Source organism: Phoenix dactylifera, chromosome 2 (genome assembly GCF_051530095.1).
Source record: "Phoenix dactylifera cultivar Ajwa chromosome 2, Ajwa_hap1_PhDact_Kaust_v1.1, whole genome shotgun sequence".
In the NCBI taxonomy this organism is placed as follows: Eukaryota; Viridiplantae; Streptophyta; class Magnoliopsida; order Arecales; family Arecaceae; genus Phoenix; species Phoenix dactylifera.
Window position 1 is genome coordinate 45,342,167 of NC_143191.1, and position 24,771 is coordinate 45,366,937.

Here is a 24,771-nt window from a genome sequence, read left to right on the forward strand (position 1 = left end):
TGCAACTTTTGCATGAGTAACTCTTGCAAAAGTTTTCACCTCAGGCAAAAGGTGCATGTACTCTCATCTCATGTCTCATCCCCGTGGCATCGACCCTAGCCTGACCTCAGGCTTCAACAAATTGGATGGAGGCTAAGTCTACATGATGGTGCATGCAACTTTTGTATGAGTTGAGACTCATGCAAAAGTTGCATGTACTCTCATCTCATGTTTCCTCCCCATGGCATCGACCCTTGCTGACCTCAGGCTTCAACAAATTGGATGGAGGCTAAGTCATGCTGGACTTGACATGACCCAATTGGGCTACATTATGGTGCAGTCAAATTCACCTGCCGTGCCGCAAGAAAATATCTTGCGAACATGTCCGGTCCGATACAACTCAACCATCAACAAGATGGTGAAGCCCAGGGCCCGGACTCCCCACACGAGCCCGACCATAGGCTGGATCGATCGCTACTTATAGGGGCACGGCGTGGTCGCCCCCCTGCGAAAAGCTGAGGAGCGCTATCGAGCTATCCTGCCTATCCCGTACCGCTCCAGGTCTCGAGCTCCCGCTTACTGTGGATCCATCCATGGCGGGAGAAGACGGCAGTGAGGAGGCTGCAATAGAGCGGCAGCTGGAGCAGCAGCTGGAGGAGCAGAAGGAGTCGCTGGCCGTGGTGAAAGAAGCCCTTGCCTCCGACCCCTCCAATCACGAGCTTCACACGGTACGCCCTCCCCGATTCGATTCTAGGGTTCCGCCAACTAGGGTTTCTCTCTCGGATTTCGTTACAGGCGAGAGAGAAATGAGACCACTTGATAGGAATTTAGATTCCAATCGGCCGGTATATGGATTTTTTCTGCTTCTCAGCACATAGCACCGAAAGTTAGATGATTTGAAAATATTGAAATTAATCGAGAATTCATGATGATTTTTTTCTTATATATTAATGAGAGGCGCATGGCATTGTTAAATACCGTCAAGATTGAAAATTTTATTTGCTTTTATGTAATTGCATTATAGGGCTCGCGAGCATAAGACAGGCATGGTAAGGATGTTCGGGTCTATTTCTGTTCAATTTGGAGCAATAGAGAGAAAATATAGAATATTTGGTGGAGATTAGGAGTAACGCCCAAAAAAGATAATGTTTTTATGCGACATATGGTCACCAAAACTCCTTTGATTATTTCGAATGGAGTAGCTGATTAAGCTTGTTATTTATGCACCAACGTTCAAGGCAATTAACTAACGGAATCTGTGTGACAATGGTCTCCAAAACTCTGAAGAAAAAGCCTGAACTGATCATATGTGTCTAATGCACGTGTGTTTGTCTGGTGGGGGGAGGGGGGGTGCGGGGAGGTGCATGCCATCGTGGGTTTCAGTTATATGCACATAGATTCTTCCGACGGTTGTTTCGTGTTTAATATTTTTGTTCAACGTTTTCTTAGTTATATAGTAATTTGCTGAAGCATGCAATGGTTAGCTTCTAATAGCAATGGATCAGTTGTCTCAAAAAATAACAATGGGCCAGTTATTCATCTTGGATGAACTTAAGCACTCAATACATGAACATGGATCTGCAGTATGTGATTTACATGGTTGGGACTTGCTTTTGTTTTTTAAATCAAAGTCAGTTTATCTGCCATGGCATTTCTAAATAACTCATTCCATATTTGCTTAAAGGATATTGGAGTGTCTTCCATCTACTTACTGTTAATTCCTTCCATGTTTATGAGGTCAATTTTTATGTATGTTTGAAGGTCCATGAAGAGCTTCTCCTGGCGATCAGGGATGCAGAGGAAGGTCTTCTTCACCTAAAACGTACACGGTTACTGAAGGAAGCTGATGCAATCTTTTCAAGCCAAGGACCAGAATCTATTGTTCAGGATGTCAAAGTGGAACCTTTGGATCCGAGACAGATTGAACCGGAGCCATTAGAATCAGAAACATACTCCATTGGATCAAAGTGTAGATTCCGTCATACAGATGGGCGCTGGTATAATGGTCACATAGTAGGATTTGAAGGTGCTAATTCTGCAAGGATCTCGTTCCTTACCCCTACAACTGAGAGCATGCAGGTGCGTAGAATTTCTGATCCTGTTGCTCTCTGTTAAATTACATGGGCAACTTTTCTTTGTCAAAATGTTCTTTGTGCATGAAGAAGACCAGCGTACTGCTGCCATTTTATTACTCATGTTAGTTCAATAAAATTGTTTAAACATTATTTTGTTCCCTGTTATCATTGGGAAGCATCTAAAACTTATAATATGCTTTCTTGAGTTTAATCTCTCTCTCTCTCTCTCTGCTTCTTCTTCTCCTTCTCCTTCTTCTTTGTCGTGTTCTTTTATTTATTTATTTATTTTTGGAGTAGGGTTGGAGTTTTTGTTTGTTTGGCATACCTTTTCAGGTCAGGTTTGCAAATTCTCTGTACAGCAAGACTTACAAGATAAGCGAATTAAGTGCAATTCTTTGTTTTGTTCACAAATAAACTACAGAACATTAGATTTAAGGTGTATTAACAAAATTTATGGAGAATAATATTGCAGGTAGAAAGAACATCTTCAGTAGCTTCATTCATTGTGAATTCAACTCTGCTCGGTATGTCAGTATTTTCAGGAGTCACTGGTATCTCATTTCAGGGGAAGAGAAAAACATACTTAAAATAGAGTATGGTATATGGTAAACTAGCACTTTACCATTTATTTCACTCTACACCAACTAACAGTTGGTGTCATTTTCGGTTGAAGATAAGCCATGGGTTATACTGTACCACATCTGAAGTCAAGTTGCCTCGCCCAGGAGTGGGTTATTCTTATTTTTTATCGTGAGTTCGATTGTTATTCCCCTGGCAAACCTTTACCAAGCAGTTTTCTATGTAGGATGCTAACTACCAAGGATGATCCTCACACCCCTAATAAAATGTCACTCTTTTTTAAACAATCACTCCTCAGTGCTTGTTGATGGGGTTTTTTGATATGAGCAAACAATTTATAGACCTTAACCTTGCTCATGTCTCCCATTTGAAGCAGGCTAGTGATTGTTATGGACAATGCTTGCAATTGCATTCTAAAGAACCTACCTTAGCAATCGCATTCTAAAACAATTACCTTACCAACTGGACATGGAGGACCTGCCAAGACTCGTTAAAGTACCCTTCTATGGGGTCTGGATCACCTTGATTTCAGTGAAAGAAGGATCAACAGATCACAGATGTCTTCCCTTATTCTTTTGCCTGTTTAAACAATTGTTTTGTACTGTAAATAACTGAAACTCGCTGCTGTCATCACTTTTAGTGCTCCTGTCTGCACTGCATCCTGCAACAGAGTTTCTGATAGTCTCACTGTGGTGTTGTTTAAGCAACAGAATTCTGATAGTTTTAAGTGTTGCTGGTTTTGGTTGCTGTGCGTCCATCTACTGCGATGTTTGTCTCCTGTGCATATCTCACTTAGAAACCTGGAAGACTTCTTAACAAAACTTACTAATACAAGTCCACCAAAGTGCAGATGTGCAAGTTCTTTCTACAGCAAAGATGTCGATTTGGTAGTAACTGCCGCTTATCACATGGTATGTTATTGCTCTTTAGGTTCATCTACCTGAGTTGCAACCTGTTCACGACCTTCACTTTTGTACCCTTTGTATTTTTATGTTATGTTTGTGCTCAATATGAAGCTTTCAAGTTTGCTTCCAATCTCTAACATGGGAAAATGGATGGCCACTTGTAGATTTAAGTTCATGTCTCTTATTGGCTGAGGTGGAAATGTGTGCAGCGATCCTGTTGTCTTAAATCAAAGCTGAATATGCACTTCTAATGCAAAATCACTTTCACAGGAATGGTTCTTCCTACTTCATCATTAAAGCAGTATGTTCCCACCATATGGCAACAATCTTTGGCAGGCTCCAGCATCTGGGCAATTTCTGGAGGTCATCCTGGCATCTGGAGGAAAGCAGAGCTCGAGTCATGGGATGATGAGCTTGCACTGGCTCAGGTTGTCTTCCAAGATGACGGGAGCTCGGCTAAACTCAGGACTGATGCGCTCTCTATATCTGAATATGCTGAAATGAGTGATGATGAAGATGAGGATTCGAGCTTGGGAACATCTGAATCCAGTGAAGAAGAGGAAGATGGAGGGAATGAAACAGGCCATCAAGGTCTGGGATTCTTGGATGCTGCAACAACAGCAAGGGGTATTCAGACAGATACAGCATTGTTTGCAAAGTGGGAACATCACACACGGGGCATCGCTTCCAAGATGATGGCCAGCATGGGTTATCGTGAAGGGATGGGATTAGGTGTCTCAGGTCAAGGCATGCTCGATCCAATTACAGTAAAAGTTCTCCCACCTCAGCAATCTCTCGATCATGCAGTTGCCTCTAATGAGACTGAAGAAAATAGAGCAGGCCAAGACAAGAAATGCAGCAGGGGTGGCAAAAGAAAGCGTGACAAGAAGTATGCAGAAGCACACCGGGCTGCTAAAGCTGAAGAGCAGGGATCAGATATTTTCAGCTTTATCAATACCCAGCTTGCCGGGCAAGATGTTGCAAATGGTTCCAGGAGCAGACTTAAAAAGGGGACAGCTGAGGCTCTGATAATCACCAAGAAAGAGGACAGACGATCCTTGGTCGCATATGATGATGAAGTAAAAGAGCTAAGAAACCAGGTTGAGAAGCTGGAAGAGATGGTGAACCGCAATCGCAAGGATAAGGCTGTATATGAAGCAGCTTCGAGGAAGTTGAATGAAACCCGCAAGGCTTTGGCAGATGCTGAGGCTGCTCATGCTTCGGCCTCAAGCGCGGTCGTCAACAAGGAGAAAGAGAAAAGGTGGCTTAAATTCTGATGTTTCGCAACCTGCCCTACGGTGAAGCGCGTGCCTGTCAAACCTTAGGGGTTTATTGAATCAAGCTGGCATTCTTGGTCTCTTGGAGAATGGTTGTTGACTCAAAGCAGTCTCTGCCTATAATCTTGCCTCAGTGGAGCTATTTTCAGGCATTTTTGGGTGGTCGTGTATGTGGAAACTGCTATAAAGTTATGGCCTGATCTTATCGATGATGTTTATTTGTCAGATATATATTCGTTTTCTCTCTGCTGTCATTTTTGATGCTTTAAAACTCATAGGCATTTATGTCCTTAGCTAGACGACTACCAGTCCACTGATAGGTAACGTTTCTACTCGTATAACCTTTTTTTTCGCTGACAACAGGCACTACTATGCGAACCAAGATCCGGTGGTATGCTTTCATCCAAGTCACAGGCTCATGGCAGCCAATTTCTTAGACTTTGTGTAGAAACATCAATTGATGCTCTACATTATACTTGGGAATATATATTTACATATGATTGCCCTAGATTAAACCGTAGATCTGTAACCATTTATATGGGTAGGATTTTGCTAACCAGCAGTGAGAAGACGTCAAACGGTCAAAAAATTTAAACTTTGGAATATAAATATAATTTTCCCGAATATAAATGCAGAGACCCTTTCATGTCCTTTGGGTTTCAAGGTGCGTACAGAAGAGAAGGCTCTCGCCATGTTCATTACGCATTGGGGAGCGCCGGGGCAATGGGGAAAATTACGGACGATCCATCCCTTCCGGATTATGTTTGCAACCCGACTTCGGCTCTGCGTATCTTCTCAACCTTTTAACCACCGTTATTGAGGGTATCCACGGTTCTTTTTCCAAATTACTCCAACGTCATGGTTTTTATTGCTTCATAACGATATGTTTTTTCTTGGTTTCTCGAGCTATGGTCTTGAGGTTTCTGACTCGAACATCTTGATTTCTTGATGCAATTGATTAAGATTTTAAGGGGCAGGTAGTGTTAAAAGGTTTTCATGTGAGAGCTTTTTAATCCAAACAGAAGGAGGCCTTTGTTATTCTTCTTTATAATGATACGCTAGTCTCTCTTTTCCCTAAAATTCACAATATCATTTCGATGCTCAAATTTTAGGATTCTTCTGTAACTATTGCTCTTTTTTTTTCAGGATAAAGTCATGAAAGACTTGCTGATCCCAGCCAGTTTACGGGTTTTCACCTGCAATGAATTCGCAGAATGCACAAATGGGTTCAGCGAGGGGAATATTGCCCGGAATGTCATTGTGGAGGTCTGGGATGAAGACTATAACACCAACATCAAAATGTGGAAGATGCAATCTATGATACCCTCCTCTTCTATATTTCCTGATTAACATGGAAGTTGCATTCACTTCATGGCCATTCTTGTTTCTCCTTTTGTGTTTTACTTCAGGTACCTGGCCCAACTCGAGTTGCTTGTGGATAGAACCATAAGCAAATCACTGAAAGGGATAAAACTCTATGATTGCCTCAGTAATGGTGTCAAGTTGGCCTCGGTCTATGATTGCGTTGCCTTTCCCTATTAAATTTGTCGTGTGTTTATATGCATGTCTGTACATGTTATTTTGGTTATCTGTTTCTTTGAAATTGAGCAGGAGATCTTAGTTGGGATGCAAGGATGGAAGTGGCTATTGCAGTGGCTGAGTTGCTTAAATCTTTATATGCTTTAGCTCCTCCTCTATCATTCTTACTCTGGAGCCATGTAGCATATTGCTTGACATGGTTTTAATACATGTAGTCATCACATAGAGAACTATGGATTTTTCTTTATTTTAACTTTTTTTTTTAAAAAAAAATGGACACTGATTTGATTGATTTTGGCTTAGTGCTGCTTTTTGTCTGTGTTTCACATTATTAGCAACTGATGTTTTGTCTAAACTGCTGCTTTAAATAGGATTAAAATCTTGTTGTATTTGGTTTTGGCATGGCTTCTCATGGATCTCTGGACCATCGTTTCAAACTTGCTGAGAAACGAGGACTCTCTTGTCCAGGTTATGCAGATCCAGAGTTCTTCAAAGCAGGTATTTGAACATGGTTATGAATTATGTTAAGTTTTTCTTTTTAATGATGCAGATAAATATATAGACAATTAGAGGTGCATATAAATTATCTTCTTAGTACTTTATGAGTACACCTTTCTCGTCCGGACTTGAGACTAATAAAGGTGTTGTTATATCTAATATTTCAAGTATACAAGAAAATTGTGGAAGGAATTATTGCATTAATAATTGTATGGGAAAAAGCAATATACGAAAAATAATAATGATTTAACTCTCCTATTCCTTGCAACAGTTGAGATAAAAAGGGAATAGAAGAATTTAAAGGAGATATCAATTTGCTTTTATGAGCTTGTAAAGGAGATTGTGGCTTATAGCATGCAAGTATAAAAGGCATAAAAATAGATAAATAAATAAAGAAATTACAATGAGTTATATAATTGTAGGAAAGCATCATTATGCTATTGCCTTTCCATGAACTATGTCTTGTTTTGGATATTCGCTATATAATGGAGGAGGGTGTTCAGTATCATATACTGACAATGCAGAAGGTTAGTATTTCTCATAAAAAGCAAATAGCTGAAGAAGCATAATTGGAAACATCTTATGTTATTAAAAGTGAATAAAATATTATATGTATGTTATATGATGATTATATAAAGTAATAGATCACAAAAGCTTAAGGTGATATGAAAATGGTAAACAATATCTATCATGCTTAACACCTCCCTCATATTCAACATGGACAATGAACATGGAGGGATAAAAATGACTCCAATAAGTCAAGAAATAACCAATAATTAAATAAATAATTAGCATGGAGAGGATTCAAACTTACGAACTCTAGCAAATTTGAGCTTCGATACCATATTGAGTAACCAATCGAGAAACTTAAGTTTGTAGGAAAGGGATTAATAAAGTATATTAGGCTTAACTAATCATAATGTTATGACTGCATTTTTGTATATATCCGAGTTGAAGCTATACTTCAATTCATCAATTTATCAAATGTCTAACAAACCAACTATTACTTTTCTAAACATGACCCATCTCTTTGTTTTTTGAAAAACCCAAATACTCTCATTTTTTTAATTGAAAAGGTATAGTTAATGATGCCTTCAATGGAATTGTAATCAAGAGAAAGATATAAATGATTCTCGATAAATCTAAATCTTTGTTTGCTCGAGACTAGATAATCATTTATCCACTTACGTTTTATCTTTACCTCCAGAAAGAAAATTCACAATCATTACACTTCCGCGGATAATTTTAATAAAAAATCATAACCATTCATATATCTTATCACATACACCGCAATATGGGATAATAGTATAAAGTAAAGTCAGCAGGTTTCTGAGCTTGTGACAAGATCGATAAACGCCATCGATTTTATGTGAGGATTGTAAGTAAGGGACTTACATGTAGTTTAATTTCAACGAAAATCAATAAATCTTTTCAACATTTTTACATAAGATGAAGTCAGCGGGATGTACTGACTTAGGGATTGTTTGGAGCCTAAATATATATTATAATTCAATTACATGTATTTGAGTTGTATGTGGCTGGGTCTTAGCTACACTATAAAGGCTTGGTGGGGCAGGGAAGGCAATGTGGGCAAGGAAGATGGGGGAGAGCATTGGTGGGGTGATGGAAGGTGATGTTGGCAAAGGAGAATTTGGAGGAGGGGGGCGGCTTGGAAGGTTGATCAGAGAATTGGGGAGTTGTAGAGGGAGAGGAGATTAGGGAATTGGGGGGTCGCATACGAACCAAACTCAATCCAAGGTGGCTAGGGTATTGAGAGAGCCCGATTTAGGAAGTGCAGGTCATCTTATGACCATCTCAGTTAGGTTAAGCCACAACACCTCCTGCAACTTGATTTATATATTGTGGTCAAAATGTAGACCTTCAAACAAACAGGTTGGTCTGTCCAGCAACTAGATGTACATTGAAGATCACCAAAATCCAAATAGCCCCTAGCATAAAGCAACTTAGGTACTCGTAAGTAATTTGGTGTTCCATGAGGGATCTTTAGCAATTTTTTTGTTGAAGCTAACTCTAGAAGGTGGACATGGCCGAAGGCTCGGGCGTGCGGATGGACGCAAGGATGGACTTGGGCCCTACTATGGGCCAGGTGAGTTTGGCTCAGCCTGCGGCCAGCAGATCGTGGCTGCCCATGGGCCCGCTGGCGAACCAGGCTCTTGCTGGGCCTACCTTGGGCCTCTAGAATGTGACCGAGCGAGCCTCAAACCCATCCAAGCGGCTCAGGAGCCCGCCGAAAGCCAGACGGGCTGCTAACTCGGGCTTCACCGGGCCGGTACCTTCGGGAGCCGCGGGTTCGGCTGCTGGGCGTGGTTCGTTCGATCGGGCGACGGGCTGGGTGCGGTCACGGAAGAGGAGAGAGAGCTCCCCTCCTTCCCTTGTGGCGGCGCGAGCTCCTCGAGCGGCCAGTGGGGGACACAATGATGGGAGGGAGCCCAAGGCTCGTCGGGTGCTTGCGGGTGGCACGGTTCGGAGGCAGCTAGTGCACACTGCATTTGCAGCTTCTGGCCTCGTGGAGCTCCATAAGGCGGCAGCGATAGCTGATGGGGCTGGTGAAGTGGGCGGACTGAAGGATGTTGGAGGTCAGGTGGCACGGGCAGTGGAGCATGGCGAAGAGTTTTCGGTGTCTCCCAACCATAGTGCGGCACATTCACCCGGCACTGTAGCGTGCCATTTGGCACAGAGAGACAGGGAAGTGCAAGGTGCCGAGGCGGGGCATATGAAATTGTTATTTCAGCTCATGTCGACTGTGAAAGGGCCGGAATTGGGGGCCTCTTAGGAGACCCATGGACCGGAGGATCAAGGTGAGCATGGCCCTGCGGGTGACGCCGTGCAATCTTCTTGATGGTGATTTATGAAGATTTTAAGCTGGAATTGCAGGGGGCGGCGAAACCCTCCTTCAAGGCCTCCTTCAGAAGATTGGTTCAAGTTAATAATCCGGACATCTGCTTTTTATATGAGACGCGGTTATCCGAGCGTAGTCTTCACCGGTTGCAGCGTTATTTTGGTGCCACTTGGGAGTCATTCGTAGTTGAGTCTAGGGGGTTGTCGGGGGTATCCTAGTTTTGTAGAAGCGGGGGGTGGCGGTGGTGGATGTGTTTCGCAATTGCCCCCAACAGGTAGTCATGGTGATCTCTGAACCAAATGCTGCCCCATGGGTGTTTTGTGGTGTGTATGCTTGTACTAACCATAGGTCAAGGAGAGTGTTGTGGGAAGAGGCCTCTACTATTGTATCCCAGGGGGCTCCTACCCTATTGGCTAGGGACTTTAATTGCATTGTGGGGCCGATTGAGAAGAGAGGGGCTGGTGTGTATACTGATAAGGTAGAAAGAAGGGAGTTCAGGGAGTTTCTGGCCAGGAACAGCTTGGTGGACCTTGGCTTTTCTGGGACGCAATTTATAAGGTGCAACAACAGGGATGGCTGCGCCAGGGTTTGGGAGAGGATCGACGAGGCTGTTGCCTCACCGTGCTGGATCTAATGCTTCCCGTCCTTCCAGGTGCGTCACTTGGTTCGGATTGCTTCTGACCACTGCCCGCTTCTGATCTCCACAGTCGACCAGTCACATCATTGCCCACCATTCCGGTTCGAGAGATTGTGGTTGGAGTATCCTCATTCCTGGGAGATTGTGCGTCAAGCTTGGGCTATGCCGGTGTGGGGCGACACCATGCACCAGGGTCTTCCGCCGGTTAGAGCTCATCAGGCGCATACTACGGAGGTGGAACTGGGAGATTGTGGGGGACATCTTCAAGAGATTGGAGGTGGTGGAGGCGTCCATAGCAGAGTTACAGAGGCGGGAGGACAGTTTGGGTGGTCTATTTGAGGAAGATATGTGCTGTCTTCGGCAGAGACTTGCAGAGCATAATTCACTTTTGAGGTAGCAGGAGGTGTTTTGGAGACAGAAGTCTAGGATCCAGTGGTTACAGGAGGGGGATAGAAGCACCCGATTCTTCCACAGGTCTACCATCATCAAGAGGCAGAGGAGCATGATTCGGTCCTTACGAGACAGGACAGGGGCCTGGGTAGAGGAGGAGAGCTCGATCAGACACCTTTTGCTTGATTTTTTTCCGATTGAGATGGGCCGAGGGGGAGGGGCCTGATAGTGAGTTTACCTACCCGAGCTCGGACATAGTGGTCGTGCCATCGGAGAACGCATTATTGATCGAGGAGGTGACAGAGGCGAAGATCAGGAGGGCAGTTTGGGCATTGGGGGAGGATAAGGCCCCTAGGCCGGATGGGTTCCCCCTATTTTTCTTCAAGAGATATTGGGGCATTGTTGGGAGAGCGGTGGTGGAGGCGGTGCAGCTATTCTATAGGACGACAGTTATAGTGGATGATTGGAAGGCGATGTTTATTATCCTGATCTCGAAGCGTCATGATGCAGCAGAGCCCAGCCATTACAAACCCATCAGTCTTTGCACCACCCTTTACAAGGTGGTGGCAAAGATACTGGTGGGCAGGATGCAACCCATTCTTCCCCGTCTGATATGTCCGAAGCAGGGGGCGTTTGTCGGTGCTCGGAGCATTACCGACAATGTCTTGATAGCTGAGGAGATGATGTGGGATCTACAGAGAGCTTCGCGGCTGCGGTGCTATATGGCCGTAAAGCTGGATATGGAGAGAGCTTATGACAGAGTCCAATAATGCTTCTTGCGGAGGGCATTGGTGAGCCTTTGCTTCCATGAGACTCAACTCTCCTCAATGGCACACCAACGCCTTTCTTTCGGTCGACTATCAGGCTGCGCCAGGGTTGTCCCCTATTCCCTTATTTATTTTCTGTGCTAATATCTTGTCTCGGGCTCTGCGAGAGACGACTGGGAAGCAGCTGTTAGAGGCCTATGTCCTGGCGCCCAGCCGATCTCCCATCTTCTCTTCACAAATGATTGCATTCTTTTGGCCAGGGCTCGGCCTAGGAATGCCATCGTTCTTCAGAGGGTTTTGGAGGACTATTGTTTGGCATCGGGGCAACGGGTGAATACTTAGAAGTCAACCATTGCTTTTAGCCCGAAGACTGGGGTGCGGGTGCGACATGAGATCAGGGGTCTTCTTGGTATGAGAGAGCAGGACGGGTTGTGGTGCTACTTGGGACTTCCCATCACTGGAAGGAGGTTGAGAGTCTCGGATTGTCAGGATGTGGTGCACTAGGTGCAGCAGAGGCTGGAGGGTTAGAGGGTATCCTCACTTTCTATGATGGGTAGGGTTACTTTGGTTAGGTCTGTACTTTACTCCATGTCAGTCTACCTTATGTCCAACACTGTTTTTCCTAAGACGATTCTACGGGAGATTGGACGGCTTGCTAGGAGCTTCATTTGGGGGTCACAAGGAGGTAGTCGGGGGGGTGCATCTGGTCGATTGGGAGTCGGTTTGCCATCCGACTAGGATAGGGGGGCTGGGTGTTCAGTCACTGCTGACTAGGAGGGAGGCACTGATTGCTCGGCATGCCGCCAGGGTTATTCTGGAGCCGCAGTCTCTTTGGAGTTAGATGATGGTTGCCTGGTATGGCCCTGTTGGGAGCAGTATGATTCTATCTGGGGGTTGGCAGACATCTCCTATATGGCGAGCGATTTGCAGGTATATGCCTATGATCCTAGCTAGATGCAGGTGGTTGATTGGTGATAGCTTGAGAGTGGATGTGGTGGAGGATGCGTGGGTGGACGAGCTCCCGTTGAGCCGCTGGCCGACCCTGATCAGTTGTGAGGCTAGGGACGGCCTCCGGGTGTGTGACTTTCTTCGTCCCGGAGGTGGCGGGTGGGACACCCGCCGGCTTGATCAAGTGTTTGGAGAGCCACTTGCGGAGCGGATCCGATTGCTTCCGATTTCGGGGCACCCCTGCCTTGACGTCAAAGTTTGGAGTTCCTCGAGCAGGTCTGGAGTTAGAGTAGCCGATGTCCTCTGCGTGGTTTAGGATGGTAGGCGGTTGGGGATGGACCTTGGTTGGATTTGGCGGTTGGGGCTGCACCCCAGGGTGGCGTTATTTCTTTGGAAAGTTGCCTGGGGTAGGCTGCCGACGAGACTTCTGCTATTCGAGAGAGGCATAAGTATCTACCCTCAGTGCCCAGAGTGCCAGACCGATGAGTCCTTAGACCATGCAGTCTTCCAGTGCCATCGGGCTAGGCAGTCCTGGGCGCAAGCGGGGTTCCCCCCAGAGCTCTGGCGGCACGTGGCAGCCTTTCTCTAGGTTCTTTGATGTTTAATCGGGGCCTCACAGTCTAGACTGAAGGCAGTGCGGGCGACTTACACTGCTTATCAGATCTGGCTTGTGAGGAATGCGTGGACCTTTGGAGACAGTTACCCCTCACCGGGGGTAGTCGTGGAGAGGGCACGATTGCTGACGATGGAGGCCTCTCGAGAGATCCGGTCGGATAGACTTTTGATAGCTCAGGACACCTGGGGCTCTACATCTGCTCGTAGAGCGCCCCGCTTGGTGTTTTTCCCCTGGGAGCCCCCACTCATGAATTTTCTTAAGGTCAACTTCGACGGATGCATCTTGCAGGGCGGCATGAGTGGTGGTGCGGGCTTCATCGTCCGAGGCCCGGACTCTAGGGTGATTACGGCTAGCGGTTGCTACCTGTTCGACACCTCAGTACCAGGAGTAGAGCTGAGAGAGGCATGGTCTGGCCTGCGGTATGTTTGCGTGCTCTGCAGGGGAGGGATATCCTCTTGGAGGGGGACTCTGCGATGGTGATTGGGTTGAGGATTTAGGCAAAGCATGTATTCAGAGAGGCCAATGGGGCGGCGGATTGGGCGGTGTCTTTTATTGCCAATTATTCAGGAGAGCTCCTGTAGAAGGGAGAGGCGGATTTGCCTAGCGATTTTCATGATGTTTTGTTTTTTTAATTTTTTTTGGCTATATTTGTACATATTATGTATGTATGATATTTTTGTTTTCAGTTAAATAATAATAATAATAGTAATAATAATAATAAAAACCTCTAGAACATGTAGATAATGCTGTCGTTTGAGTAATTTTCGTAGACATAATCGAGGACCCGGCTCTTTCCGGAGGAGGACGGCTTCTCGACGTCTTTTTATTCCCGGTTCTCTCTTTTAAAAAGAGCTAAAGCGTAAAGGGCGATTTCCCCAACCGGTCTCCTCCCACGTCGTCCAGGGTTTCTGAGATCAAGCGATTAGGGTTGCTCTCCATCTCGAAGGAGAAGAAGAAGAGATCTAGGCGAGATGTGGGCAGCGTCGTGTCTCGCCTCTTGCTGCGCGGCCTGCGCTTGCGAGGCGTGCCGGTCGGTGGTCGGCGGGATCAGCCGCCGCTCCTCCCGCATCGCCTACTGCGGCCTCTTCGCCTTCTCCCTCATCGTCTCCTGGATTCTTCGCGAGGTTGCCGCCCCCTTCATGGAGAAACTCCCCTGTAAGCCCTAGAACCCCAATTGATCCTTCTTCGTTTTCGTTGATCCAATTTAGGTGGGGGATTTCGAATTCTTGGACGTTTTGTAGGGATCAATCACTTCCACCAGACGCCTGATAGAGAGTGGTTCGAGACGGATGCCGTGCTTCGCGTCAGCCTTGGGAATTTCCTCTTCTTTACGATCCTGGCCCTTTTGATGGTGGGGATCAAGGATCAGAAGGATCCACGCGATCGGTTGCACCACGGTGGGTGGATGGCGAAGATCGTGTGCTGGTTTGTGCTCGTGATTCTTATGTTCTTCGTTCCCAATGGCCTTGTCAGCTCCTATGGTGAGATTTTCAGCTCAATTTTAATTTTAATGGAATTATGTTGATTGGAGACCAATAAAGGTGGTAACTTGGTCAAGACAAGATGATGATTATAATTGATGCATTTCTTTAGTGCAATTGATGGAAAGTATGTTGGGTTTTGTTATGCTTGGTTTCTGTCTTTGAATTTGAACATCGTAGCTTCTGAAGTTGCAGCAAAAATTTGTCCTCATGATATTTCTGTCACCAGAAATTGTCCAAAAGAAAAGGAAAAAAATGTAGGATTTGCATGTAATTTAATTTCTGGACCTCTTGATAGGGGTTTGTGAATTTTTCTTCAATTTTACAGAAATTGAATGTTTTGTTAGAATTTTGTTTTGATTATTTCTTCAACTAGACTAAGGAAGATTTCAATTAACGGTCAAACTGGACAGGTTTAAATGTGAATTTTGTACAATCTGGTGAGTTGAGCAGGATAGGATGGTTTTAAGGATGGTCAAGCAAAGCCGGAAAGTGTTTATTGTGGGAAGCTTAAGTCGCACTAATATAGGATGAAGTAATAGGTGATGGATCATTGTATGAGATGGTCAAGTGAAGGATAGAGATGGTGCAGGTGAGGACAGGGCTCAGAGTTTGGTGGAAGTGTGAGCTAAGTTTATTGTATCGGAACGGAAGGCGCAATAAGAATCCCTGGGTAGCTCTCATTATTGGAATATAAGAACCTTGGATATAAATGTCTTTCATAGGAGTATATTAAATTACTAATCATAGTTGTTGCGTTTATCACTCGGAAAGATAACCAAACACTAGACTGGAAATTTAGCTTTCACCCTTTGCCTTTTGGTCCTTGTGTGATCTTTTGACCTGGATTTTCTACATTTTTAACTCTCATGATTCCTGGTTAATGATATCAAGTTCCTGAAATTTTTGGAATCACTGTTTTTAATAAGTTTGAGAAATTTATAAAGATGGTGGGTTTGCTTTCATCGTGTCTTCAAAGGCATGTAGTTTTTCTTCTTTCTTCTCCCCCCACCTCCTCCTCTCTTTCTCTCTATATCTCTCTCTAACTATGATAGCTAACTTTCTGTTCTCGCAGCACCATTGGAGGTGCCAATTATTTTAAACTGACAAACATGTAAAAGGCCGATCTTTCTCATCTTTTCTTAGTCCTTAGTTGATGATACTATTATGTTATGATGTATTGATTTGAACTGTAAAATTTTATGCTTGATGGATTGGACGCTGAGGCAGTGACAGTAGTACTTTTGTAATTGTAGAGACAATATCAAAATTTGGGTCAGGATTGTTTCTTCTAGTCCAGGTTGTTCTCTTGTTGGACTTTGTCCATGGATGGAATGACAGCTGGGTCTCCAAGGATGAGCAGTTCTGGTTCGTACAACTATCTAAGTATTTCTTTCCATTGCTCTTCATTAACAATTGATTCTAGGCTTTTGATAGTTATCATTCTCGTGCATAGCTGAATAATTTCTTAACTTTTATTTGTATCCTTCAATGGCAGGTACATGGCATTGTTCCTTGTCTCGCTTCTTTGCTATGTGGTCACATTTTCATTTACAGGACTGCTGTTTCACTGGTTCACTCCATCAGGACGTGATTGTGGCCTCAACACTTTTTTTATTGTTTTGACATTGGTTCTCGTGTTTGTTTTTGCAGTTATTGCATTGCATCCAAAGGTACGATAATCTTACCATAACCATTAAGTTTACAGAGAGCCATTCAGCGAATTATGATGTAAATTTTACCATAATAGTAGTTTAATAATTTACGAATACTTTGGAAAATTGCTATGTTCAATCCTGTAGTATATCCTTGTCCTGCCTTGACAGTTTCATTCAGTTGGTATGAGAACTCCTATAATGTGATAATAAGATGACTTGCTATCCTTCAGCTAACTTCACTGATTAAAAACATCCAGAAGTCCTCTTTCCTGCTCAACATCTTTATGCTTTGTTCTTCAGTTTTTAAGAAGACTAGAGCTACTAAAACAGTAGTTAGTTCTCAGTCAATTTAATTGGCTATTATTTAACACCTTTGATGATATCTTACTTCCTCGAAGATAATAATTTCCTGAAATCTTTAATATTGAAAGCATTTTGTTGTTTAAAAGTTTATGCATCTGTCACATGATTTAGAGAATGTAAATTATCAGGCTAGCAAAAAATGCGTAGTTCTGCAGCTTAAATGAGACAGGCTGGAAAAAGAATAATATATTAGGTGGTTGATTGAGCATTGAAAGATGCAGTACAGAATGATTTAGAGAATGTAAATTATCAGGCTAGCAAAAAATGCGTAGTTCTGCAGCTTAAATGAGATACTAGATGGCCTGAGATAACATGTTAGGTGGTTGATTGAGCATGGAAAGATGCAGTACAGAATGAGTGCTTTTATAACATGGCCTGAGATACTAGATGTAGAAGATAGCAAACCGAAATGCCTGAGATATATTATTATTTGATCCAACGGCAATATATATATATACCTACACTTTCCAGCTGCAGATTTGGTTGCTGCACTTTCTTCTCTGCTTTGCTAGCCCAGGCATCTAAAGCATGTTCTCCCATTCTAGGTCTTAATTTCATTTTTAAGTTCCTTGATCTGTCCAGAAAATTGACAGTAGTAATATCGATTCGCTATTAGCACTCAAGGACTTATGCATCTCTAATCTCCAGCATGTGCATCATCTTTTGCTCTAGTTCGTCAGCATTCAAATTTCTTTTTCCTACATAATAACAATACTACAAAAATGCGATTATATCCCCACCAACAACTTGCACTGTGTATTGGTATAGCCTCACTTGAAGTAATTGTATCTCACTTAGCGAGGCAACGCGAGGTGACTTCTCCTCGATGATCTTTTTTCACTTTGGTATTCTCTCATCATTTTATTTCAGTTCATTGCTTCTATCTGATGTACTGAATTCTCCAGTAAGAAGGAATATAAAGGATGATTATACACTAGATTGAGGAAACGTCTAATTACTCGAAAGTAAATATCATCTTAGCTAGAGGAAAATAAAAAGTGCTTTTTTTTTTGATTGTCGGTGTGAAATTAGCTAAGAACATAAGATACCAATATGTAAAGCTGCAAAAAGAACAGACTCCCTCAAGAAAAGAAATGTTGAAAGAAGAGGACCGATAAGAAGCAAGAGTTAGCAAACAAGCAGCCCTCTTGCCTCAGTACTTTTATACTTTGAAGGGGAACTAGCACTTAAATTAGCAAGAAGTAAAGAAAAAATAACTTAAACTTGAGAGGCATGATTTTCTGCAATGAAAACTTCCATACAATTGACAGACTTCTTTTCCTCCATTCATTAGTACGAGGAAAGAAGTTTGTTCATCTGCATTAGGTAGGCTGAAGATATCTGTATTTTTCATTACCAAAAGTTGTTGATGGGACAGGGTTATTGAATTGTGGGATGTGCGTAACTGTTGTCTGCATTTCTACAATCATATGAAAAGGGTCATGTCTACATAATAAGTTAAGGAATTTAGGCCCATTATTCTTCTTTTTGGTTTATAATTTATATAAACCTCTATTGCATATCCTTTTCCAAAGGGCTAAGCTGGTTATGAAAGTCACCCGCTTTCATGCAACGTGTTGGAGAGTGAACTATTGTGCCTGTCATGACTGCTGATGTCTAAGGAATATTTGGAAGGTTGAAAGGCAGTGTCTGTGTCTTACATGGAATGGCTGTTGAAGGGCAAACCATTCTGAAATTTTTACTGTTAATATCTTATATACTTTTGAAAATAGCGAAACCGTACACTAGTGATTTAAGACTGTAATATCGTCTTTCATTTTTTGTACTCAAGCAACAACAACTTTTTTATTTGAAAATATAAAAACTTGTGGGCTTTAGCTAACACAACCCTCTTGAAGTAAGTAAGAAGCATTTGAATTATGACCTATGAAAGATTAACTAATAAATTTGATATTCAGCTTCATGGGGCTATTGATCTCCTTGACTGTTGCTGCTAGCAGAGTTGCTACTAATATGGTCTCATGGAGTGCTAAGGAAATGAATATAGTGGGCTCTTCAGCACTGCAGCGGTAATTGGTGTCATCATGTGGGTCCTGTTTCTAACAGGTTTCAACTGATGGTTGGTCTTGTTTTCCAATGACTCGATTTTGTGTACCAGCTATAATACTTATTTAAGAATCACACCATGCCCTGAAGTATAATGAAACTTCTCTATAGTTTAATCAGATAAGGGAGATGGGTCTTTCCTAACAAAATCATCTATCTTTTTTCCCCTATTTCTTTTTCTTTGTTGTGCTGGATTGCATGAAATTGGGCTAAACACGGTAATTTTGAGCTGTTATTTGCTTGATATCACAAAATCTATTCTTGTAATTGAGAATGGGAAAGTTGATTGAATAAGCAAAGCACTTATAGTTTGACATCTTATCAGCGGTCTCCAATTAACTGTTTTTCCAATGAGAGTCATTCTTGCTTCTTGAAGCTTCCTATGAAGGGAGTTGTACTGCTAAATGACTTTCCATTTTCCTTGTTATATTGATTCTGTTGTTGTAATGCTGATAGTTTTTCCACATGGTAGCGTAGGCCAAGCATGGGCAGTTAAATGTTTTATTCATATGGACAAGCTTTCCCATGTCTGAGACATTGTTTCTATTGATGCATGCAGGTAAACGGCAGCTTATTGCCAGCATCAGTGCTCTCTCTCTACTGCGCTTACCTCTGTTACAGTGGGCTATCTAGTGAACCCAGGGATTACGAGTGCAATGGTCTCCATAATCACTCAAAAGCTGTTTCAACTGGAAGTCTTACCCTGGGATTGCTGACAACTGTCCTCTCTGTTGTCTATTCTGCTGTTCGTGCTGGTTCTTCAACATCGGTGCTCTCGCCACCAAGCTCACCACGTGCTGGTCAGTGTTCAGTCTTTGATTCTTGAACTGTCACTGATCGACTCTAGTTCTTTAGATGGCTTTCAAATTTACAAGTTTCCTGTGTCTAACCTGGTGTAGGTTCTGAGAAGCCTTTGCTTCCCTTTGGTAAGGTAGAGCAGCAGGAAGACAGGAAGAAGGATGAGGCTAAGCCAGTCTCCTACTCATATTCTTTCTTCTACCTCATTTTCTCTCTAGCCAGTATGTACTCGGCGATGCTTCTGACTGGCTGGTCAACCTCAGTTGGTGAGAGTGGAAAGCTGGTTGATGTGGGCTGGCCCTCTGTGTGGGTCAGGATTGTTACCGAGTGGGCCACAGCAGCTCTCTACATCTGGTCTCTAATTGCTCCCATTCTCTTCCCCGACAGGGAGTTCTGACTTCCAAGTATGTAAGGATATAATAATTAATGGGGCCCAAGTTCAGTACTATTGAGTCCTAGCTGCGACTGTACATATGTGTCTATATACGTCTTTTCTGTGGTGCATTTGTGGAGGAATTTGTTATATGGATGGAGTGTGAAACTTTGTATGATCTGAGAATGATAAAGACTTTGCCATAATATGCGGAATTACAAACATGGTTCTTCATGGTTGAACCATGAGATGAAGCATCGTTTATTGGCAGATTGCAAACCACTTCTTGGTAAATCTTATGTCCATGCTTCAGAGCTTTAGATCATGGAATTACTTTGCATCAATATGTTTACTGTTTGCTCAGTCAGGAGGGAGCCGTCGCTGTTGAAAGTCTTTGGCAAGCAGTTGTACGAAAAGAGCAGCGTTGTTGCAGTATGATGGGTGCATGCATGTGGTCGATACCCTTGTTGGTCCCCCAATCAACGTATGGTTCCTTGGTAAATTGTCTTTGTTTTTGGCGAGCAGGGAAGCTGAAGGGATACTTCTGGCTCGTGCAACTGTAACTCAAAAAAGCCTACACGACAAGTTTGCTGGTATTTCACCAAAGTGTTTCTTTTCCTCCTATCGAATATTTTTATTCCATTAAATATGCTTCCATCTCCGGATCTACCTCTCTCGGTTCGTTGGTAATGTATTCTATCCTTTATGCCAATTTCAATTTCGGCTTGATATTCCAACCGGTGTTGCTTCGTTTCCAGCGATCCTCCTCGTTGTGTTGAGTTCGTATGCGAGTACGCAGTGAGGTGTACAAGCGACGGAAAGTTCAAATTGTTACGGACCGTTGTGAAAAATTCTCCAACAGCTATGTATAGTGGTCGTCTGAATAGCATCAGCTAGTTAGCATTAATCTTGAAGGATCTCCAAACGAAGAGAATAAAAAGACCATTTTTACTGTTACAAAACAATTAGGTGCCGACAGAATACCCAATGAAAATTTGAGTTTTTTCTCCCCTAATTTAAAGAGAATCGAGTCCTAGGCAATGTGATATTATTGATTGAGCCCCGATACAGAGTGAAAAGCCAGTGGATGCTTTTGTGTAGCTAACCAACAATGGCTAGTACCAAACTCGATGTTTCCAAACAATGGAAGCTAACCAACAATGGCTAGTACCAAACTCGATGTTTCCAGGCAATGGATGGTACCGAACTTGCTGTTTCCAGACAGGTGGAATAAGAAAAATGAGTTTAGTTTCGTCTCACCAGACATGTCGGCGTCTAGTTTATCCCACCCCACTCATCATCCATTCATCCCGCAAGATACGCAATTGTGTTTGATAAACTAATTCCACGTGAAAAAGAGGTAGGTTGCAGTGAAACCATCGGTCCGTCCATCGCTTAGCAAAAGTGCTCTGTTCCGTTACCTTGCGGTCTCTTCCCCAATGTCCGTGATCGCTTCGGAAGCGGCGATGATGGCCGTCTAGTAATTTCGCCCTCCCCGAGCCCACCCGGGACGCTTCTTAAATGCCCGCAGGCCCCCCATTTTCCCGCCCACGTCTCAATTCGGTTCCCCCTTCGGTTTCTCTTTCCCCCTCTCTGCTACCCCCCTGTGAAAAAAAGGGAAGAAATAAAAATAGAAGAAACCCCCCCACCCCGGATCAAGAACTAAACCTCACCCGCCCCTCTTTACTCTGCCTCCCTGTCCCTTCCATGACCTTATCTTCTCTCTCGGCAATGCCGGATCTCAGCAATCTACTCCTCCCTCCCCCTTCCCCGCCCTTCTCCTCCGCCCCCACCTCCTCTTCTGCCCTTCTTCCCGTCCTCCAGCCCTGCGATCCGTCCTGCTCTTCCTCTTCCTCCCGCCCCGAAACCCTAGATGGCGATGCCCTCGGCTGCAGGTGGAGCCGCCGCCTCAGATTCCCCATCTCCACGCGTGGGACGTGCTCGGTCCTCAAGCGGGAAAGGAAGGGGGGCAAGAAGGCCAGCGGCGGGATGTTGCTCGCGGCGCACGTCAGGGCTTGGGTGGAGAGGAAGGTGGCTTCCGGGGTGCCCGAGAGGGAGTGTTTCTTGCCTTTCCTCACCCATGCCCCGAAATTGGTGAGCTCTTGATGCCTCTTCCTCAAGGCTTCTAGGGTTTCTGTATGCTTTCTTGAACCGTCTTCTTTCTTTTCCTTGGTTTTCTTGTTTTCTAGTGTCGTGTAAAGGTTTTGATTGTCTCGGTACCGCTATTATGATCGGGAATTTTGCTACGCCGGGAAAGGCTATATTTTTTGCAAACGAAAAAGGAGAAAAACCGGGAAACACGAAAAGGGCAATCAATAGGAAAGTCCTCAGGAGTAAAGAAGGAAATTTTGCGAGACTTTGGAAATATTTGGGGTTTGTGTAAAATTATCAGCGTAATTTTTAAGTTGTCTTTCCTGAAATATTATGTCCATCGACTAATCAAATTATTATTGGAAACTTTTTAGAAGCTTTGTCAGTCAGTAGGCCTTTCTTTGATTTCTTGGCTTCTAGGGCTTCTTCATCCCTTCTTGAACCATCTTCTTTCTTTCTTGGTTTTTTAGTTCTCTGATGTTGGAGAATGTTTTTGATCGTTTCTGTACGATGATTGTTGTAAATTTGCCGGCATTCAGAAGGAAAAATGAGGAAAAATAGAAAAATATCAGAAAATAGTAATCAGTAGGAGAATTCGTGAGGAGGAATAAAGAAAATTATGTGAGACTCTGCAAATATTCGCGGATTTAAATAAATTGTGAAGGAAAAGAAAGTTGTTTCTATGTGAAGGAGAATATTAGTTTATGAGGTTTCCTTCTGGAAATATTGTATTCATCAACAGATCAAAGCACTATCGGAAACTTTTTTACAATTTAGTCAGAGAGTACTGCTTGCTTGCTGTTAACTCTTTGCTTTCCAATATCCAAAAATAACTTAATTTAAAAAATATTCTTGATGTAGGAGCAGTCAAGAAAGTTGCTTAAGTGAATGCATAAGCAATCTATCCAATCTTGGCTGCAGAATTGAAAGTGCCACTGGAATGCCTATTTCCAAGTTTAACATTTCGTGTCATCCAGTTTGCAGCAATTAATCTTTAAAATTTTGAACAGAGAAAATGAAAAGCAGAATTGATTTTTTATCTTTTTCCTTCAATCAATACTGTCATTCTTATAACTGTGTTATGCTCATTTTGTTTGATCAAATACAAAAACTGCAGTGTAAGAAAAGCAGGAAATTTGTTCATTATTCTTTATTCTGGGACAATAAGGGAAAATGATGACTGATAAAATTGAATGAAGTGCCTCTTAATGTAACTAGGTACTTTGGGTCATTTTCTTCAGACTCATATTCTTGCATTCATCTTATGTGGTATTAAACCAGATAGTTGATGTTTCTGATGCTAACACAATGGTTGATTTATTGCCTGTTAAAATTATTTCTGCTGCTTATATGTGGTTGCACTTCTTTAATAGGTTGATTGTCAGATGTGCAATAGATGTATCTACCCTGGTGAAGAAGTGCAATGCTCTGTTAAAGGTTGTCGACAAGCTTTCCATCGGATGTGTGCTAAACAAAAAATTGGACTCCCTAACCATAAACCTTTCAAGTGCCCTCAACATGTAAATTTTTCCCCAGAATTATAGCTATAGCTGTACCCTTTTATTTTACTTGCTTTTGTATGAGAAGAATTTAAGCATACAATATTTGTTCTTGTATGTTTCAGGTCTTATATTATGGCCTTATTTTCCCTTGATTGTGAATGCTTTAATACTTTATTCTTGCCTTGACTACTACTCTCTCTTTTCTCTCTCTCACACACATAGGAATTCATGCCTATACATATACAGACAACCCCAAGCATGTGCTCACACACATTAGGAGTTAGCATTGTTTATTTTCTTGCAAAGGACTTGTGCCTATATATCATGTATAGACATGTTTGGTGTTGTTCCAAGAAATTCCTTTACATCGTTAAAAGCAAAAGTAATTTCATACAAGTATGTGCACATACATATTTGTGTATGGAGATATCCAATAAAAATTACTTCTTAGACAAGTAGAAAATTGCAAGCAGCTTTTTAGGGAAACTAGGAAAACAAAAACTAGTTTTTGTCTTGTGCCTATTCAATGTGCTATTTCGTGTATTATAAGTGATAATATTGCTTGCGCAAAGCAAAATTTTCAGTAATGCAAGTAGATTAGCTAAATCCTAATTCAATCAGCCTCATTATGAGTTCTACTCAGCAAAAACTGAACTTGTGGGTTGGACCTCCGAATTCTTTGTTTACACTCTAAACCTGAATGAAATTGGATGAAAGGCTAATAAAAGTGGATTGAACTCCCTAACATGGAATAGAACGGACTTCATATTGCTTTGAATTGTAAGTTGGATATGTAAAACTAAAGATCCGAAGACAGCCTTCTATGGACTCTAACTTTTACTTGAAGTTTTATAATGGGTGAACTTGGTTTCTTATACTAGATTTATAGCTAAATTAGATTTGATCCTGTTCATATTAGACCTAACTGCTATCAGCTCACTAAAAAGTGCTTCTTAATTTATAAAGCCTTAACCAATACCAAAACCAGCCTTAGATGTCGAAGAACTTAATTGTTCCAACCGGAAGAGAATGAGCATGGAACAATGAACATATTGAATGAAGACAGTTTGAGTCAGATTTCATGGACGGGTTCAACGGGTATAGGACTAGATGAGGAGAATGATTTTTCAGTTCTCAATCGCTTGGGAAGCATTTCTTTTTTCACCATTTGGATGCCTAGTTAATGTATTTGATCGTGTGCTGATCTCATTCCAACTTCTTGGCCAAATGAGATATGTGTTCATATATGAGCATGGATATTCCAGGAAATTGGTTTACGGTTTGGAATAATAAAGTAGCTAAGGAATATCAAATTTATATTTTTTATGTCATTTGAATTGGTTTTTAGTTGTTAGCTGGCCTGTCATA

At 42.6% G+C, this 24,771-nt stretch overlaps 3 protein-coding genes and 1 long non-coding RNA gene across 5 annotated transcripts in view; all 4 read left to right on the forward strand.

Moving 5' to 3' along the window:
* Window positions 1–472: 472 nt before the first annotated feature.
* On the forward strand, window positions 473–5,044 carry LOC103707414 (zinc finger (CCCH-type) family protein / D111/G-patch domain-containing protein). The gene is made up of 4 exons (XM_008791892.5): window positions 473–707; window positions 1,741–2,058; window positions 3,484–3,544; window positions 3,809–5,044. Exons 1-4 carry the CDS (start codon window positions 573–575, stop codon window positions 4,813–4,815), a joined length of 1,521 nt encoding a protein of 506 aa, XP_008790114.4. The 5' UTR covers window positions 473–572; the 3' UTR covers window positions 4,816–5,044.
* Window positions 5,045–13,820: 8,776 nt separating this feature from the next.
* On the forward strand, window positions 13,821–20,089 carry LOC103707413 (uncharacterized). Its single transcript, XM_008791890.6, has 6 exons — window positions 13,821–14,225; window positions 14,312–14,551; window positions 15,808–15,919; window positions 16,050–16,224; window positions 19,199–19,439; window positions 19,539–20,089. The coding sequence occupies exons 1-6, from the start codon at window positions 14,042–14,044 to the stop codon at window positions 19,832–19,834; spliced, it is 1,248 nt and encodes a 415-aa protein (XP_008790112.4). The 5' UTR covers window positions 13,821–14,041; the 3' UTR covers window positions 19,835–20,089.
* On the forward strand, window positions 16,231–17,764 carry LOC149768357 (uncharacterized). Its single transcript, XR_016399486.1, has 2 exons — window positions 16,231–16,765; window positions 16,892–17,764. It is a non-coding gene; the product is annotated as an uncharacterized LOC149768357 (long non-coding RNA).
* A 149-nt stretch (window positions 20,090–20,238) lies between the features above and the next one.
* Window positions 20,239–24,771, forward strand: part of LOC103707458 (histone-lysine N-methyltransferase ASHR3-like) — a 36,879-nt gene continuing 32,346 nt past the window's right edge. Inside the window, exons 1-2 of one of the 2 annotated variants that reach the window (XM_017842891.5) lie at window positions 20,239–21,904; window positions 23,275–23,421. In XM_017842891.5, coding sequence (XP_017698380.3) covers window positions 21,332–21,904; window positions 23,275–23,421 — 720 coding nt within the window. In that variant the 5' untranslated portion in view covers window positions 20,239–21,331. The remainder of the gene's footprint in view (window positions 21,905–23,274; window positions 23,422–24,771) is intronic. The other variant, XM_088716635.2, reaches the window with a different exon arrangement.

Bases quoted from the DNA above. Each gene is read 5' to 3' on its own strand.
- LOC103707414 (XM_008791892.5), top strand. From the start codon at position 573: ATGGCGGGAGAAGACGGCAGTGAGGAGGCTGCAATAGAGCGGCAGCTG. The intron at 708-1,740 runs GTACGCCCTCCC...GTATGTTTGAAG, and splicing joins CCAATCACGAGCTTCACACG to GTCCATGAAGAGCTTCTCCT. The intron at 2,059-3,483 runs GTGCGTAGAATT...ACCAAAGTGCAG, and splicing joins CTACAACTGAGAGCATGCAG to ATGTGCAAGTTCTTTCTACA.
- LOC103707413 (XM_008791890.6), top strand. From the start codon at position 14,042: ATGTGGGCAGCGTCGTGTCTCGCCTCTTGCTGCGCGGCCTGCGCTTGC. The intron at 14,552-15,807 runs GTGAGATTTTCA...TTGTAATTGTAG, and splicing joins TGGCCTTGTCAGCTCCTATG to AGACAATATCAAAATTTGGG. The intron at 15,920-16,049 runs GTTCGTACAACT...CTTCAATGGCAG, and splicing joins TCCAAGGATGAGCAGTTCTG to GTACATGGCATTGTTCCTTG.